Source organism: Dermacentor silvarum, chromosome 2 (genome assembly GCF_013339745.2).
Source record: "Dermacentor silvarum isolate Dsil-2018 chromosome 2, BIME_Dsil_1.4, whole genome shotgun sequence".
NCBI lineage: Eukaryota > Metazoa > Arthropoda > Arachnida > Ixodida > Ixodidae > Dermacentor > Dermacentor silvarum.
Genome location: NC_051155.1, coordinates 97009801 through 97028666, shown reverse-complemented (window position 1 = coordinate 97028666; position 18866 = coordinate 97009801). Strand labels below are relative to the sequence as shown.

Below are 18866 nucleotides of genomic sequence, written 5' to 3'. Positions count from 1 at the left end.
AACCTTGCATACAGTTGACGCGCGACTAGCTCAACCAGGTTAGGTGACGGTTCGAACCGGGGCAAGCCACGCCGGTTGACGCGTCTCAGCCTCGCACGCACCGGCGCACCACGCATCTTGGCGGCCACGGAGGGTCTTCGCGGTGGCGCACGTAGATGGCGTAGCATGGCGTCCCAGTTCGTGTGGTCGGAGGCGACGTAAGCACAATGAAAGCATGTCGCCGAGCGTGCGGTTGAAGCGCTCTGTGAGGCCATTGGTTTGAGGGTGGTACGCCGTCGTTGTGCGATGAATAACGTGGAACTCTTTAAGAATGGCTTTAGCCACTTCCGACAGGAAGACACGTCCGCGATCACTGAGAAATTCCTGGGGTGGACCATGCCACAGGATGAATCAGCGAAGGAGGCATGAGGCAACATCGGGCGCTGTAGCTGCTGGGAGAGCGGCGGGTTCGGCGTATCGTGAGGTGACCTACTGCCACAATGACCCGGCGGTTACCTGCCTACGTCAAGGGAAGTGGCCCATACGAATCAATTCCAATGCGCCCGAACGCCCGGGTAGGGCAGCGTAGAGGCGGGAGATCAGCTGGCGAGAGCTGGGATGAAGATTTCCGGCGCTGGCAGTCGGGGCAGGAGCGAACTGTTGAACGTACTTGTACATTCCTCACCAGTAGTAGCGTTGTTGAAGGCGCTGGTACGTTTTGAAAACTCCCGAGTGTGCGCACTTTCGATCAGCGTGAAAGGATGCGCAGATTTCGGAGCGTAGACTGCGACGAACTATTAACAACCACTGGCGGCCGTCTGCGGTATAACTGCGTCGGTGAAGCAGGTTGTCGCGAACCGCGAAATGGCAAGCCTGACGACGCAACGTGCGATTGGTTGACTATGGTGTTGGGTCAGCAAGCAAGTCTATAATCAAGGCAATCCACGGGTCCTTGCGCTGCTTGGAAGCGATAGTCTCAAGGTCAATTGAAAAAACAGCGAGCTGGGATAGTGGGCAGCGTGATAGGGCGTAGGCGTCAGAGTGTTGGCATCCGTTGCGGTACAGCACGCGGATGTCGTAGTCCTGCAGGCGAAGTGCCCAGCGGGCAAGACGACCTGAAGGATCCTTCAATGACGACCGCGAACATAGTGCATGGTGGTCCGTGACGACATCAAATGGCCATACAAATAAGGCCGGAACTTAGTAAGAGTCCAGATGATCGCCGGACATTCGTTTTTCGTGACAGTGTAATTGGTCTCTGATTTCGTAAGGGTGCGACTGGCATAGACCACGACATATTCAGGAAAGTCAGGCTTACCCTGCACAAGGACAGCGCCGAGGCCAACACCGCTGGCATCTGTGTGTGCCTCTGTAGGGGCCGTCGGGTTGTAGCGGCGCAAACCTAGGGGAGTCGTGAGCTAACAACGGAGATTTGCGAACGCCTCCTCGCACTCTGACGACCATGAATGAAGGGGCCGGTTGCTTCCAAGGAGCTTTGTCAGAGGTGATATGATGGCGGCGAAATTTCGAATGAAGCGTCGGAAGTAGGAACACAAACGTACGAAACTTCGCAGTTCTTTTATGGACGTAGGTTTAGGGATTTCGGCGACGGCAGGCAGCTTGGTTGGATCGGAGAGAATTCTATCCCTGGAAACGACGTAACCAAATATTGTCAGCTGGCGCGCTGCGATACGGCACGTCCTTAAATTTATTTGTAGGCCGGCGTTTCTCAAACACGTCAAAACACGCCGGAGGCGTTGATGGTGCGTAGAGAAGTCCGGAGCAAAAACAACGACGTCATCAAGGTAGCACAAGCACGTGTGCCATTTCAAGCCGCACAAAACGGTATCCACCATGCGCTCAAAAGTTGCTGGTGCATTACAAAGTCCAAACGGCATGACGTTAAATTCGTATAAACCTTCGGGCGTGACAAAGGCTGTCTTCGGTCGATCGCCATAGGTACTGCCGTAGGTACGTGCCAATACCCGGAGCGCAGATTGAGAGATAAAAAATTCTGCTCCTTGTAGGCTGTCAATAGCGTCGTAGATTTGCGGAAGCGGGTAAACGTCCTTACGAGTGATATTGTTGAGGCGCCGATAGTCCAAACATAACCGTGCAGAACCGTCTTTCTTCGTAACAAGGACGACGGGAGATGCCCATGGACTATGGGAAGGTCGGATCACTTCACGGCGGAGCATATCAGCCACTTGTTCATTAATCACGCGACGTTCTGTAGCCGATGCACGATATGTTTTGCCGCAATGGTGATTGGGAACCAGTATCGTTGTGGTGCGTAACAGTTGACATCCGGCCCAGAGAAGGTTGCCCGACGTCGTAAGAAGTAGGAAATTCTTCTAAGATGCACAGCAGCTGTGATCGCTAGCCGTGTGTAAGGTCATCGCCAATAGAAGAATCCAAAAAATATATGGGCAATGGGCTAGACGTAGAAATCGAGCCGAGCGTACTGTAACGGGCATAGTATGTGTCTTCGGGAACGTACATAATTTGTACGTCTTCGATAGCTTCGACACTGCCCAGACATTCTCCTCGGAGTAGCATCACAGGGTACGGGTATGGGAAAACCTATTTGAGTGGAAAAGCGGCCAGACGGAGAAAGTAGTGCGACGGTGTCGGAGAGGCTGCTGCAGTACATAGAGACAACCGCTGACGAGTTGGGAGGAACGGTGGTGTCATGTCTGACGAGTAGTTTGTACGGAAGAGAAGCATTGTCGGCGAGCGCCAAATCTGAGAGCGGCGACAGTTATAGTACGGCCCGTGCGCAATGAATGACGGCATTGTGGTGGGAGAGAAAATCCCAGCCGAGGATAACGTCATGGGAGCACGACGAAGTTACAATTCGATGGCGTATACAACGTCCTCACTATGACAACACGAGCTGTGCACATCGCTAACGGGTGAAAACGCTGTGCGCCGGCTGTGCGGAGGGACAGTCCAGTAAGGGGCATCATGACTTTCCGAATCAAGCGACAAAGTTTTGCATTCATAACTGATACGGCGGCTCCGGTGTCCACGAGTGCAGATGTGTTAACACCGTCAACAAACACGTCTATCACATTCGTCAGGCTACCCTGAGGGCTTTCGCGTTTCGCCGGCGTCGCAACCCTTGCCTCGTGGACTGCGACGATTAGTTTTCCTCTTTCCGAGCTACGGGACGAGGCCGCATCGGTGATAGCGAGCGTCGGCGTGAAGAAGGTGAGCGGCGGGTATTGGGCGTTGGGCGGAACATAGGTCACGATGCCGAAGGTCGTCGTAATATAGGCGGGAAGAACCTACCATACGACTTGGCGCATATGTTGTAACGCTAGACTACTGCACACGATTACAGTAGCGTGCGACGTGATCTGCGTATCCGCACGCGGAACAGATAGGCCGATTGTCAGATGTATACGCCACCGATTCGCTGTGGTGGGCCCCGTCCATGTAGGAGGACGCGTTGTGCGGGGCGGCGGCTGGTGATATGGTTGCATGGCGGGCTGTGGTCGGGGCACAGTTAAGACGTGTGCGTAAGTGAGAGGCCCACCTTGAGAGAAGAGGTGGGGCCGGGCGACGACTTCCGCCTAGATGAGTGGTTCAGCCGGAGGGATCTGTTTGGGCCTGGCGACGACTTCAGCGTAGCGGAGACCTCCCGCCGCATGAACATGTTGGTGGCGCTCAGGCAAAATCTTGTTGAGTTCGTGTGCGATGGCGTGGCGGAGCGGGGGCTCAAAAGTTGACGTTGGCTCTTAATTTGTTTTAATTTTTCTCATATAATTATTTTTAACTCACCAATGTATTATTTTATTGTTGCTAGTGCGCGGCTGTGCTCAGTTTTATATTATTTTGTATTTCCTCTTAATTTCCCACATGCTTACAAAGGGGCGGGGGGCGGACTACAACAGGACGGTAATCCTTCAATTCTCGTCTAATTGATAGCGTCTATCTAATGAAACAATATGAACATTGTAAAGCGTTCTAATTGGGTCCAAAATTGTTTGCACGATGTTACAGAGATGCTTTTAGTGTCAGTAGGTGTAAGCGCTACAAAACATATATGTGTGTTTGAACTCATTGTACGTTTCCAATTTTTGGAAATAATTTTCTGTATCTGTATATTTTGGCGTGCGCGATCTCTTCTGTACGATCATTTCAAGATGCTATGTACATTTTTTCTCTTGTTTATGTGATTTGTTGTGTGTACTCTTGCAAGTAGCTAGTTGTCCATTTTCCTGAAACTGATGTACTGCAATACTTTTTTGAATGTGTTGAACTCGAAGCGTGTGAGCTGCCATGAACTGCGGAGGGATAGGGACCTTTGCCAGGCTTGATTGCCTTTAGCCCCTGCCCCTGCAGTGAGCTTTGTATATTGCTTACTGTAAACGAAATACTTACTTACTTACTGTAAAACATTGTCCAGAAAAAACTGGATAATTCAGGCACCTTTTCTTTAAATATTTTCACGTAATAATGCGCTAGTTGCTAGTTTATTACTTAGTTATAAGCAACATACATGAAATAAGACGCTTACAACAACCATAATATTAATCAATAATAGGACAGGTACAAAGCACATGTTTTTTTTTTTTTCAGTGCTTCATTGTTAGGATGTGTCTCCGTTGTTTTCAAGTGCGCTGTTTAAAACTGGATTATACTTAAAGTGAATGTTAGTACTGATGCACAGAAAAAAATAAGTGCGTCGGGTAATTAGCGGCTGAATAACAATGTCTAGACCTTCGTTTGTCGGCTGTTTAGCAGCGTTATCAAAATGCTCATAAAGTTTTGCCGCTATGCTCAAAACACCAAGGGTGATCGCAAAGCAGAGAATGGGGGCCAAGTGACTTGTACCGAAAGCTTACATTCGTATATTACTAAGCGCGCAAGAATTTTAACAGTGTGATGGAAGAACTCCACCTACCCGCAGAGCTGACATTCTGAGGAAAATATGGCACATCTGTTCGTGATGCGTGGGCAAAGTTCCGATAGGTTCAGTTAATTAGTCTCTGCGAAGAATTTCTTAAGCAAGTACTTACAAGCATTGTATAGTCATATCAGTTATGTTTCCCAGTGTCACGAGAGAGCTCTGCCACACCAAACTTACATTTGGTCAAAGTAGGGGACATCTTAAGTCCTGTATTGAAGTGCTCATATTTATGGATCATTTCCTCTTCACTGATTTGACGTGATAAATGCGCACTATATTGATTGAATATGGTACTGATGCAACATTGTTCTCGCTGGCTGCTTCAGTTGGTGCAGGCTCCGCAGGGTGCGCTCTCGCCAACCGCCTCACGGCCGATGGCACATCAAGCGTGCTGCTTCTCGAAGCCGGAGGACTGGAGGACGCCGCCGCGCAGGTTCCCTTCTTCTCGGTTCTTTTGCAGCGCACCGATGTCGACTGGGACTACACCACCGAACGGCAGCACAACGCCAGCTTATCCGTAGACGATCAGGTGAGTTCTTTTCGATTGGTCCTTGTGTGACTAGAGTGAGAAAGAGAGGAAGGTTCTTTCTATACAGAAGATGTTTCTTATTACTTGCTTTGACAGCATTTGCCGTACGACATATCACTCTGAATTGCGCCTTCTTCGCGAAGAAGGCGTATAAATTGTATGTCGAACGTATCTCCCCTGTTTTACTGCTCGTAATCTCGGGGCTGGTATTTTCGTATCCCGGCACCTTTAGTGCGGCCTTTGCTCCTAGACCCAGCCAGAGCAGATGGTGAGCATACGCTGCCGCATTGGGGTCAGAGCACTTTCGGTGCTTCACCGGCTCTTCATGTACTGGGCTCCAGGAGAGGTTCGGAAGTTCTCCGCAAAGTTGATCAATTAGTACATCATTGTTGCAAGTACTACCAGCACAGAGCTCATTCGCCTACATGCAGTAACATTAGGACTGTCCTTATTACAGTGGAACATATTGCACTAGATTAAGCATGCGCCGCGACGTCCTGCGATATCAGCAATAACAGTTCCACGCCATTTTTTGCTCTGAGATCTGCAAGTCTAAGCAGAGGAAGTTGTTGCGCAATACATTTCACTGGTATGTGTGTTCTTTTCAAAGCTTGCGCGCTGTATTTTACACGCGCTGTTGCTGGACCTTATGGTGCACGTCTTCTCCGATGATCGAGATATGCCATGAAATTGCAGAAGTAACTTTTCATTTGAAAATCTACAGCGTATGTTCAATTGAACGTAACCATTGTCTACTTGCGACATTTGGTGTTGGCATAACCGGTCCATATTTGTAACACCACTATAATTAATGGAAAAATATGGAACCTGTTGTGCTTGATTGAGCTGCGAGCAACCGCAATTTGACATATTCCGCGTTAGATATGTTTCTCATAATAAATAAAAATACTCATAATAAACTCATAGTAAACACTCATCACACAATGGAGCTGTTTGATGTACGATTTATAAAAAAAACCATGATCATGTCGGACGATCGAACGCTGCAGTGACAGGGCTAATGGCTGTAGAATGTGCGTTCCTCATAACGAAGCCGTCTAACCATGTTCATATAGCATGCTGGAGATCTATAAATTGTTCGTATTTAATATGTCAGGGATGGTGTACCCTGTATATGAAGTATCATACACTGAGCGGAAGAATCTATAACGGCTATAATTACAGCGGTAGCACATAAATCGAAAGTTATTCAGGGCTGCGGTGTGGCAAGATACACCTACAAACATCCCATTTCATCTGTAGCAGCTTGGTTGATTTGCTTGCACAACCTACCAAGCGGAAATGAAAATTGTTGCTCCTTATTAATAGAAATAGTTTGCCTCTCGAGATACCTAAGCAAGATCCAAGGCAGCGGTCGCACGATCTACGCGGACGACATCACTGTCTCGTGCGCGGGAGGCCGTGACGGACAAGTCGAAGCCGCTTTCCAGGAAGCTGTCGACACTACAGAGCCCTTTCTAACGGACACGGGACTCCGGTGCTCCCGAAAGAAATCGGAACTCCTTCACTACAGCCCAAATAGAAAGGGCCGCAAGCCACAGAACTAGAACCCCCCCCCCCTCCCGAAATCGACATTAATCTCTACATCAAGTGCGGAGATCCGTTTCCCAAAGTCGCGTCCATTCGAATCTTCGAAATGACACCTGAAGGGGCGGGCACAAATAACATCACCATTCACAAACTAGCAAAGAAGACGAATAGCGTCATTGGTCTAATCAAGCAGGTAGCTAACAGAAGGAGAGGCCTGAGTGAAGCGAATCTCATAAGGGTAGTCCACGCTTTCTTGCTATGCCATTTTACGTACGTAGCGGCCATGCACGTCTGGAAGCGGGCCGAGCGAGGCAAGCTAAATGCCATTATAAGAAGGGGGATCAAGAGCATGCTCGGACTACCAAACTACACACGCACCGACCGACTTCTGCAGTTGGGTATGCATAACACACTGGGAACAATTGCAGAAGCACAAGAAAGGGCACAGATTCTCCGACCCACAATGCACGCCGGGCACAGCTTTCGACCTACTCCACGTATCTCGCACGGACCTTTACTGCCATTTTCCTTCTCCTGCTAGATGAATTTTTGTTCGTGCTTACATTTGAGATTCATTTCGATAGGTTGGACGTAAGATCACATCCTCCTCAGAGAGGAGAATCCAAACATGGGGAAGTGGGCCAAGTATCTGAGAACGTATAAAAATAATGGGAGCAAGACCCCGAACCAAAGGTGGGTTCTGGTGCTTTTACGTCTAGATGGTTTGCCCGTAACGTCACGGATGCAGATACTCATTCTGCTAATATCGAAGCATGTTTGCCACCATGACATCAGCGCACCACGTGACATGAACTTCACCCAACGCTTGCGAGGTGTCGCGCTGCTGGCTCGAGGACGCGAGTTTGATTCCCGGCACCGGCGGCCGCATTTGGATCAATGTGAAATGCAGGAACACCCGTGTACTTAGATTTAGGTGTACGTTAAAGAACCGGGGTGGCCAAAATTAATTCGGAGTCCCCCACTACGTCATGCCTCCCAATCATATCGTGGTTTTGGCACGTAAAACCCAACAATTATTAGAGAGTTTTAGAATAGGGGCCTCAAACGTTTTGGGGCCCCAAAGAAATAACGTCGAAGCCACTGCGCATGCGCAAGACGCGAACTGTGTTTAGATTTCATCGATTTAGCGGGAGCCCCAAAAGCTGTCCCAAAAGCTTTTGTCAACAAACATAGCGGTGCTCATCGAAGCGACGGCTCTAACCTAGCAACCAAACTGGGCTCCATTCATGGTAACGCGTGGAGTTCGTATGCTAGGAGAAGTAATTGCAGTTATCGCTTTCGCTTAGCTAACATGTGTAATGAAGATTGATTCATTAGACGCCGCTGATTCTGAGTTCATGGCTCGTAGGCCTAACACGGATTAACTTGGCCGGGTGAAGGTACGTAAAGTTGGTTACTCAAAACTAAACGCAACAAGTTGCCTGCTGCTAGGAGAATAAGTTCTGAATTGTAATTAAACACGAAAATCTAAATTACTCTTGTTATCATAAAATTGTATATTTTATTTCAATATTTATGCCCCAACGCTAACATCCGCAAAGCTCTTTGGGGGCCCCTATTGTAAAACTTCATTAGCACATTAATAGGGTTTGCTTTTTGACAGTAACCGGTTTTCACAGCATAACCACTGTTATCAATTTGTTGATTACCTTTGCTCCTTGTGCGCCGTTGCGGCTATTACCATTTCGAACGAGTTACATCCGAGACGTGCTCGTCGCCGAAAACGACTGCGCGCTTCTTACACTGGTGTGCCGTTTTGCGCAGTAATATTTTAAAGCTTCGCTCACACCGATTCAGACAGCGAGTGGCACCTGTTGTCTGACACTTTATTTTAAAGCATTTTCTTGCCGTGCTAGAGACCTAAGATGATGGCCAGGTTGATGTAAATGGACAGTATATAGAGCATGTACCTGTTAATCCGGGCCAAGCTAATTGAAAAAAAAAACGAGAAAACAAGATAGGACTATGAGACAAATAACACGAGATATCATAGCGCGAAAGACTTGTTTAAGCTCATAAAAAAAAAAAGAAGCCGTGAGCACGTCGCAGATCGCTGGACAGCTGAACTTCCAGCCATAGGCAGAGATTTTGCGTTCACGACAGCTAAAAAGCAGTTTGTCGTTAATATTACTGTAAATTACTAAAATGATATCTTAGTGCTATGTGTCATAAAATAAAAGCACTGATTTCACCCTCTTCAGCGATTCGCTGGAACTTAAGAGCTTCCGGGCCCAACCAAAAAGTGTTCTGTACAAGCATGACGTCCCTGTTATTGATGTCAAGGGCCGACCGTCACGGCGGCATAGACATTTTGTTACGACGGGTTGTGCAAAAAAGGATTGCCGTAGCCGAATGTGGAAATGTATACACAAATAAAACTGCAAATAAAAATGGCTATATTTGCTACAAATTTTTTAAAACTTTTTTTTTCTGTTTGGCTACATTTGGGCTACAACTTCTCTAACTTTTGGCTACGCCGCCTCGTCGGACCTGACAACACTGCTTGACCCTCAGGAGCTTCGCCCCTAAAACCGGAAACGGAAACCCCGGAAGCGGAAACTGCGGAAGCGGAACTGGTTTGAGCGACGAATCACGGAACAGCGGCGCACATGAAAGGTTGGGGCTACTTAGCAAAAGCGGCGGTGGCGCGAGGATGGAGGGGCGTTATGCGAGGCAATCACTTTTCTTGGCCCCCACAATTGAACGGCTACTGTGGCGGCATAGACGTCAGACTCTGGAGTTTTGCAAGACGCGTAGCGCCACCTGTCGGTGCGAAGAGGTAATAATTGAGTAGTGCAAAGTCCGACTCCCTTGCTAAGTTGCCTAAGCAGCTAGCGAGTGCGAAACAACGATTTAACTTAATTTTGGTTCATATTGCGAATGTTTTGCGCATTTAACAGCCAGAATGAGAGCTATGAATTTCTCCGCTAGTCGGACGTGCCGCCGAACTGCCGTAAAGTTCTTGTTGGCTCACTGCCTCACTCCTTCTATGGCGATGGCGAGCACGACGGCAACCGCGACAGCTCCGCGCGCTACGAAGAAACGCCGCAATCGACGTTACTGTTGCGTTGTAAATTGCCATGAACGTGAAGGACTGAATAACAACGTTCAGTTTTACCGATTTCCATCGCGGTCGTATGAAGGAGAAAGGAGAGAGCGCTAGATACGGGCCGTTCGCGTGTTGGGTAAGCGAATTACTCGCATTCTCCACAACACAGCCGCTCACATGAGAAAGTGTGATAATGTTGTTCTGCTGTAATTGTGTTGCGTAGCCCTTACGGGGGACTATGGAAACCAAGTGAAAACTGAGGAATCTGCAGCCGCCTCTTCGTTGGCAACAGAATAAACAAAGTTGTGAACCATCCTGCGTATGTGCCATCGATGTTTCTACCTGTTTACACACGTCCGCCTCCACTTTACTCAGCAAGTGTAACGGAGAGATTTGGCAGGTCAGTTTAACCAAACATTTTGGTTCCTTTATGAATTCAAAATCATGTTCTAGGGAATTGTGGTATCGCGAGCTTATTTCTAGTTTCGGCTTTTTCGATACAACGAGCACGTTTCGCAATGCACTGAGCCCTCTTGACAGCGTTTTTTTTTTTTTTTTTTTTTGTAATCTGAGAAATAAAGTTGCTGTGGGAGCACTGGATGAGTAATTGCGAAGTAACGCACGTGTTTAGAAAAAAAAAATGTCGCGTTTCTTTACATTCATTTGTGCGCGTGTGTTGTTTTAAGCGTCTGCTGGTTTGTTTTGCCTTCGGTTGTATCCCGCGAAAGCGGACACGCACGTATCTCCATTTGCAGTAAATACAAACGGAAGACAACCGTGAAGAAAACATTCAAAGATGCGGGATAACACGCTCGAACGCCCAAGAAGCGAGAGCTGAAGCGAGAACGCAACTGAAAAGGCGAAGGTCGCCAGGGCCGTCCGCCCCTGATAAAGCGAGCTTTGTACCACTGACCGTAAGCTACATAGTTACCTGACTTAATCATATATGTACTTCATCGCTTTGACATTATGTACGTACCCAAATTTAACACATTTAGGCGCTAGAGAACGGACGTCGGAGTGCTTGCCTCGAACTCGACGTTGTACGATGCTCGCTGTACTTGCGAGTTGCAGCGCGCCGAAATAACACCTGAAACTTCTTTTACATTGTACACGTACTTCGCCCTGCTCCCTTTCCGAAGCGTGGATGGGCGGAAGAAGCTTTCCAGGTCCTTGATTTTTAGGAAACCGTGCCTTTAAAAAACCGAAAGACGGGGCTCTATTGTGGCCTATGCAGCTTCGCTTGCGGACAGCTCTCTTTGCACTACTCAGTTTGCGCCAAGGCTGCGATGGGGGCGCTGGTGGCGGGTTTTTCCGCAGCGCCGCCTGGGCAGAGTCTGACGTCTATACCGGACCCTTCCCTCTGTCCCTCTGCTTAGAATGCACTTTACGCGATGTAGTCAGGCGAAGGCTACCACGCCTGAATCTTCGCGGAACTCTCCTTTGCGCGACGTGCGTCACGCCGATACCCGATCTCGGTAACCTCCTAAGCTAGGGATTTAACCACCTTCACTTTTTCAGTCTCTGACTGGATCCTGACCTTAGCGCATTTATCAATGTCGCCTTGGCGCTTCCCATGTTTGATTCTAAGCGCCTCGGCCGCGTTCGCCTTTCTCGCCTTGCACCTACGCCTTTTCTTAAGCATCTGCTCTGACCTATTGGAAAAGAAATAGGCGACTTTATCTGGCAGGCCAGCTGAAAGTGCCGCCTCCATGCACACATGGCCCTCCGTTCCTGAAGCAGAAAAACCGCTGCTGCTCTTCAGAAACTGCCTTCCCATCGCTTCCGGCTGCTCACACGTATGACTCGTCACTGCTCGCAGCTGCCTCGAGAATCGCCCCTTTTTGCGCACTAGTAATGAGATGCCTCGTAACTTCGTGTACCAGAGAACTGGAAGAACGCAAACATTATACTAATCCATAAGAAGGGAGACGTTAAAGAATTGATGAAATATAGACCCTTTAGCTCGCTTTCGGTATTCTATAAAATAGTCACCAGGATAATTTCCAATAGAATCAGGGCAACACTTGACTTGAGCCAACCAAGAGAACAGGCTGGCTTCAGGAAGGGGTATTCTACGATGGATCATAATGTCACGTAGTAGTGACGCTGAAGTAAACAGTCGTAAAACTGTCTATGACAAAACTGATTCTTTATTGGGCGAACCTGTGCCCCCAAAGCAAGCTACCCTCAAAGCACAACGAAAGCGGCGAACACAGTCGGCGGTCGTCGAAAATCTCATCAGCGGCGAAACGCGTCGGCTTTTATACCTGAGTCATCGAAGGTTCCAGATTAATCGCTGATGCCCGCGGGTCTTCCAGAAAGTTCTAGACCATTCGCGTCGGTCATACAATCAGATAACATAAGCGTCGGTTAAAACAGGCAACGGAAAGAAGCATCGATAACGTTCTAGAAAATTCCGATACAGGCGCGTCCCGCGCCGAGCGATAACGTTTATCATTTGTTAGCAGGTGGAAAGCGGCCACCGGTGAAAGATAAACATGTATACGTGTCAATACCCTCCCCTTAAAAAGCATCGTCCCGATGCTACAAACACGAAAGCGTAAACAAAACCACGCGTACAGAAAAGGACAAAAATAACAAAGCAACAAAGGACCTAAGTTCGTCAGCGTGCGTAGGAAGGCTTAAGACGCACCACGTGGATGACTTCAGGTCGTACACCGCGCCGCTGTGATTGCGAAATACCGTCTGGCACGACCTCATAGTCCAGTGCGCCAATACGTCGGATGATCTTATATGGTCCGAAATAGCGACGTAAGAGTTTCTCGCTAAGTCCTCGTCGGTATATCGGAGTCCTGACCCAAACACGGTCTCCGGGCTGGTACTCGACGTAGCGTCGTCGAAGATTGTAGTGTCGGCTGTCGGTTCTCTGCTGGTTCTTGATGAGCAGGCGGGTGAGGTGTCGACCTTCTTCGGCACGCTGCAAATAGGTGGTAACGTCGAGATTTTCTTCGTCGGAGACATCCGGTAGCATGGCGTCAAGCGTCGTTGCCGGTTTCCTTCTGTAGACCAGGTTGAACGGCACCATGTGCGTCGTTTCTTGCATGGCCGGGTTGTATGCGAAGGTCACGTACGGAAGGATGGCATCCCACGTCTTGTGTTCGACGTCGACGTACATTGCCAACATGTCGGCGACGGTCTTATTCAGGCGCTCGGTGAGGCCATTCGTCTGCGGGTGGTAGGCGGTGGTCCGGCGATGGCTTGTCTGGCTGTAGCGCAGGATGGCTTGACTTAGTTCAGCCGTGAAGGCCGTACCTCTGTCGGTGATGAGGACTTCTGGGGCACCGTGACACAGGATGATGTTCTCAACGAAGAATCGGGCTACCTCTGCAGCACTGCCTTTGGGCAAGGCTTTTGTTTCGGCGTAGCGGGTGAGGTAGTCCGTAGCTACGACGATCAATTTATTCCCGGACGTCGACGTCCGAAAAGGCCCCAGTAAGTCTATCCCGATCTGCTGGAACGGTCGGCGAGGTGGTTCGATCGACTGTAGAAGTCCGGCTGCTCGTGTCGGCGGTGTTTTGCGTCGCTGACAGTCTCGGTATGTCCTTACGTAATGCGCGACGTCGTCAGAGAGGCGAGGCCAGTAGTATTTTACATCCTCGCGAGCGTGCGCGAAAAACCGAGGTGTCCTGCTGTTGGGTCGTCATGGAGAGCTTTCAGAACCTCTGTACGCAATGCTGAGGGTACCACGAGGAGGTAGTTGGCTCGGAAAGGCGAAAAGTTCTTTAGGAGAATGTCGTTTTGCAAGACAACGACGCCAATCCTCGCCTGAACACCTTCGGCACAATGACGGTCTTGCCTTCAAGGTAGTCTACAAGGCTCCTTAATTGCGGGTCGGCTCGCTGTTGTTCGGCGAATTCGTCGGCACTGATGGGTCCCAAGAAAGTGTCGTCATCCTGGTCGTCCTGTGGCGGCGGTTCAACGGGGGCGCGAGACAAGCAGTCGGCATCAGAGTGCTTTCGCCCGGACTTGTAAACGACGGTGATGTCGAATGCTTGAAGTCTCAGACTCCATCGTGCGAGGCGACCTGAAGGATCCTTCAAGTTAGCTAGCCAACACAAGGCGTGGTGGTCGCTCACAACTTTAAAGGGCCTGCCATAGAGGTAGGCGTGAAACTTTGATGTAGCCCAGATGATGGCGAGGCACTCCTTTTCTGTTGTGGAATACTTTGCTTCCGCCTTCGATAGCAGACCGGCTAGCGTAACTTACAACCCTTTCTAGTCCGTCAGTCCTCTGCACAAGCACGACGCCGAGTCCTACGCTGCTTGCGTCGGTGTGGACTTCGGCATCGGCATTTTCGTCGAAATGCGCAAGTATTGGCGGCGATTGCAGGCGTCGCTTCAGTTCTTCAAATGCTTCGACTTGCGGCGTCTCCCACATGAACTCGACGTCGGCCTTCGTGAGATACGTCAGTGGCTCAGCGATCCGTGAAAAATTCTTGACGAAGCGCCTGTAATAGGCGCACAGTCCAAGAAATGTACGCACTGCCTTCTTGTCAGCGGGCGGAGGAAAGTTGGAGATGGCCGCAGTTTTCTGAGGGTCGGGGCGCACTCCAGATTTATTGAAGACGTGGCCCAAAAACAAGGGCTCCTCATATGCGAAGAGGCACTTTTCTGGCTTTAACGTGAGTCCGGAGGTTTTGATTGCTTGACGAACTGTTTCAAGGCGCCGCAGGTGTTCTTCGAAGCTTGAGGCAAGCACAACGACGTCGTCCAAATAGACGAGGCAAGTCTGCCACTTCAAGCCTGCCAGTACTGTATCCATGACGCGTTGGAAAGTCGCAGGTGCCGAGCAAAGACCAAACGGCATTACCTTGAACTCGTAGAGTCCGTCTGGTGTTATAAAGGCAGTCTTCTCCCGTTCCCTCTCGTCGACTTCGATTTGCCAGTAGCCGGTTTTGAGGTCCATCGACGAAAAATACTTTGCGTTGTAGAGTTGATCCAAGGCGTCGTCAATCCGTGGGATGGGGTATACGTCCTTCGTGATCTTGTTGAGGCGATGATAATCGACGCAGGAACGTATGGTTCCATCCTTCTTCACTAACACCACAGGGGACGCCCACTGACTCTTGGATGGCTGGATGATGTCGTCGAGTAGCATTTCGTCGACTTGTTGCCGTATGGCCTCGCGTTAGCGCGACGAAACTCAGTACGGGCTCTGACAGAGTGGGCTGACATATTCGTCGGTTATAATGCGGTGCTTGGCGACAGGGGTGTGTCGAATTTTTGATGACGATGAGAAGCAGTCCTTGTATTGGAGGAGCAGAGATTTTAGCTGTTCATTCTTATGCCTGGGAAGGTTTGGATTGACGTGGAAAGTTGGTTCAGGTACTACAGTCGTCGCAGCAGGTGCACTAGAATCCGTGAAGGCTACAAGCAAGGCACTGCTTGCTTGTACTATTTCGTCGATGTAGGCGATCGTGCTGCCTTTGTTAATGTGCTTGTATTCGGGGCTGAAGTTCGTGAGCATAACTCTTGCTTTCCCTTCACGTAGCTCAGCTATGCCTCTAGCGACGCAAATTTCACGGTCGAGCAGTAAGTGATGACCGCCCTCGACGACGCCCTCCATGTCTGCAGGCACTTCGGTACCGGAAATCATTATGCTGGAGCGAGGCGGAACGGTGAATTGTGCTTCGAGCACATTCAAGGCATGGTAACTGATGTTTCTATCCGCTGGTATTGCTTTCTGCGTTGACAGCGTTATCGACTTTGACCTTAAGTCGATGACTGCACCATGTAGGTTGAGAAAGTCCATGCCTAGGATGACGTCCCTGTGCTGCATGATTACGAAGCTCAATTGCAATTGTTAATTGTTGTAAGTGCAATTGTTAACCGTGACTCGCGCTGTGCAGATTCCAGCCGGCGTTATTAGGTGACCTCCTGCTGTCCTGATATCGGGTCCTTGCCAGGCTGTTCTCACCTTCTTCAACTTTGCGGCGAACGGGCCACTGAAGACGGAATAGTCGGCTCCAGTGTCGACGAGAACTGGTGACGCTATGACCATCGATTAGCACGTCTAAGTCGGTGTACCGTCGTCTAGCGTTGCGGTTAAGTCGTGGCGTCGGAACACGGCTGCGTCGGCTTGCTCCCCTGCTGCTACGTTGCGTCAGCAGGTCTTCTTTCGGTGGCGAAGTGTTGTCGTCAAGGCTCTTGCCAGGCGGTGTGCTGATAGCTCATCGTGATGATTCGCGAATTGTCGTTGTCGGCGGTGGAGGATCTTCGACATTGCGTGGTACAGCAACCACACCTCCATCGGTTGCTGCCTTTAGTTTCCCGGATAGGGGCTCACGGACCGGCCCCGGGCTGGGCCAGTGTATGGTCGGTGCTGCGGCGACAGGTAGTGTCCTGGCGATGGCGAACGCTAAGGACGTCGTGGTCTCCACTGCGTTCCGGCGATGTAGTCGGCGATGTCACGTGGCCGCTCGCCAAGCTGTGGACGTGGCGCGTTGACGGCGAACCCTCGTAGGCTCATCTCGCGGTATGGGCATCGGCGGTAGACATGACCGGCTTCCCCGCAGTGATAGCAGAGCGGGCGGTAGACATGACCGGCTTCCCCGCAGTGATAGCAGAGCGGGTGGTAGACATGACCGGCTTCCCCGCAGTGATAGCAGAGCGGGCGCTAGAGATGACCGGCTTCCCGCAGTGATAGCAGAGCGGGCGGTGGTCGGGGGTGCGCCAAATGTCCGTCTTTCTCGGGCAGCTGCGCTGGGCGACGGGCGGGCGTGCTGGCTGCGGCGGCGGCGGTGGGAAACGGAACTGCGGCGTTACGGGGCCCTGGCGCGAGCGTGGAGGGTGACCTTGACGGCGGGCGACGGCGGCGTAGGTCATCGCTTCCGGCTGCGGTTGAGGCGATGCCGGAATTTCTGGCACTTCCAGTGACCGCTGAATCTCTTCTTTAACTATGTCAGTGATCGAAGCCACCTGAGGCTGCGACCTTGGGAATAGCTTCTGCAGCTCTTCCCGTACGACCACTCTGATCGTCTCTCGCAGGTAGTCGGCGCCTAGCGCTTGAGCTTCGGCGTAGTTTGTCAGCGCACGGCGGTTGTATTGCCTGGCTCGTATTTCAAGCGTCCTCTCGGTCGTTGTGGCCTCCGAAACAAATTCTGCCACAGTCTTGGGCGGGTTGCGCATTATTCCGGTGAATAGATTCTCTTTCACGCCCCGCATCAAGCGAACTTTCTTTTCCTCAGACATATCGGGGTCGGCATGGCGGAAGTGGCGAGTCATCTCCTCCGTGAAGGTCGCGATGTTCTCGTTCGGCAATTGCACTCTGGTTTCTAATAGAACTTCGGCCCTTTCCTTTCGTACGACATTCGTGAAGGTCCTCACGAAGTTCAAACGAAATAGGTCCCACGTCACCAGGTTCTCACCTGTGTTCTCAAAGCAGGTCCGAGCAGCGTCATCCAATGAAAAATAAACATGGCGCAGCTTGTCGTCGTCGCTCCAATTGTTGAACGTCGCGGTCCTCTCACATGTCTCCAGCCAGGTTTCAGGGTCTTCAGCCGATGATCTACGAAAGGTCGGTGGCTCCCGAGGTTGTGGCAGCAGTATGGGCGACGCTGGTGCTGCCATTGTGGTCGTTGACTTGGCCTTGATTGTTGTGGTCTTTTCGGGAAGAAGTCCGTACTCCAGCAGAAGTATTTGCTGCCTGCGGCTAGTTTGCTGGCCCTTGGCGACGTTGGTGTTGTCCTCCGGTTTCGGATCGCGGCTTTGCGGGGACGTTCGCTGCATGAACGCACTAGCACCTCTACCAGATGTCACGTATTAGTGACAGTGAAGAAAACAGTCGTAAAATTATGTATGACGAAACTGGTTGTTTATTGGGCGAACCTGTGCCCACAAAAGCAAGCTACACTCAAAGCACAACGATAGCAGCGAACGCAGTCGGCGATCGTCGAAAATCTCATCTGCGGCGAAACGCGTCGGCTTTTATACGTGAGTCATCGAAGGTTACAGATTAATCCCTGGTGCCCGCGTGTTTTCCATAAAGTTCTGGACAATTCGCGTCGCTTATACAATCAGATTACATGAGCGTCGGTGACCACAGACGACGGTAGAAGCATCGATAACGTTCGAGAAGCTTCCGATGCAGGCGCGACCTGCGCCGAGCGATAACGTTTAACATTTGTTAGCCGGTGGAAAGCGGCCACCAGTGAAAGATAAACATGTATACGTGTCAATATATATATATATATATATATATATATATATATTCAGCCAACATTCAATGACAAAAAGAAAACGTCGAGGAGAGTAGCTGTGGGTCAAATTGAATGTTGGAAAATAATAAAGAAAAGCGTAACGAAAGCAGACGAAACGACAACTTGCCGTTGGTTGGAGCCGAAGCCAAGCGTACGCATTACGCGGTCGTTGCACTGCCGATTATGCTATACGGTAACGGCTATCAAGCCGGCTACTGACTTGTGTATCAATCTTTCTAGATCTAGCATGGGGTCTCAAATCAGGCAGCCTTGATGTCATTAGGTAGCATACGAGAGTTTTTTAGCCAGGTGCCATGCGCTCCTATGTTCACGTGTTACGTGACACTCGGGCAAATTAAGGCTCTTCCACATCCTCCCACCATGGCTCTAAGTGGCGCTGCATAACACTCCCGGCGCAATATCTAGTACACACAAATAGCCAAGTTAGTGGATGGATTCATAGCCATCGATGGGGCACAATTGGTAGTGCAACGCACGCATAATGCAGATGTTGTAGGTTCAGCTCCCGCAGGCGGCAAGTTACCTTTTCTGCAGCCTTTTATGTCTCATTTCTTCATTATTTTCTACATGTTAATTT

The 18866-nt window shown here is 50.1% G+C and overlaps 1 protein-coding gene across 1 annotated transcript in view; it reads left to right on the top strand.

The window, feature by feature from the left end:
- Positions 1–18866, top strand: part of LOC119440239 (glucose dehydrogenase [FAD, quinone]) — a 690341-nt gene that overhangs the window by 5621 nt on the left and 665854 nt on the right. The window contains exon 2 of the mRNA XM_049662828.1: positions 5224–5426. Within this exon, the coding sequence (XP_049518785.1) occupies positions 5224–5426 (203 nt within the window). The remainder of the gene's footprint in view (positions 1–5223; positions 5427–18866) is intronic.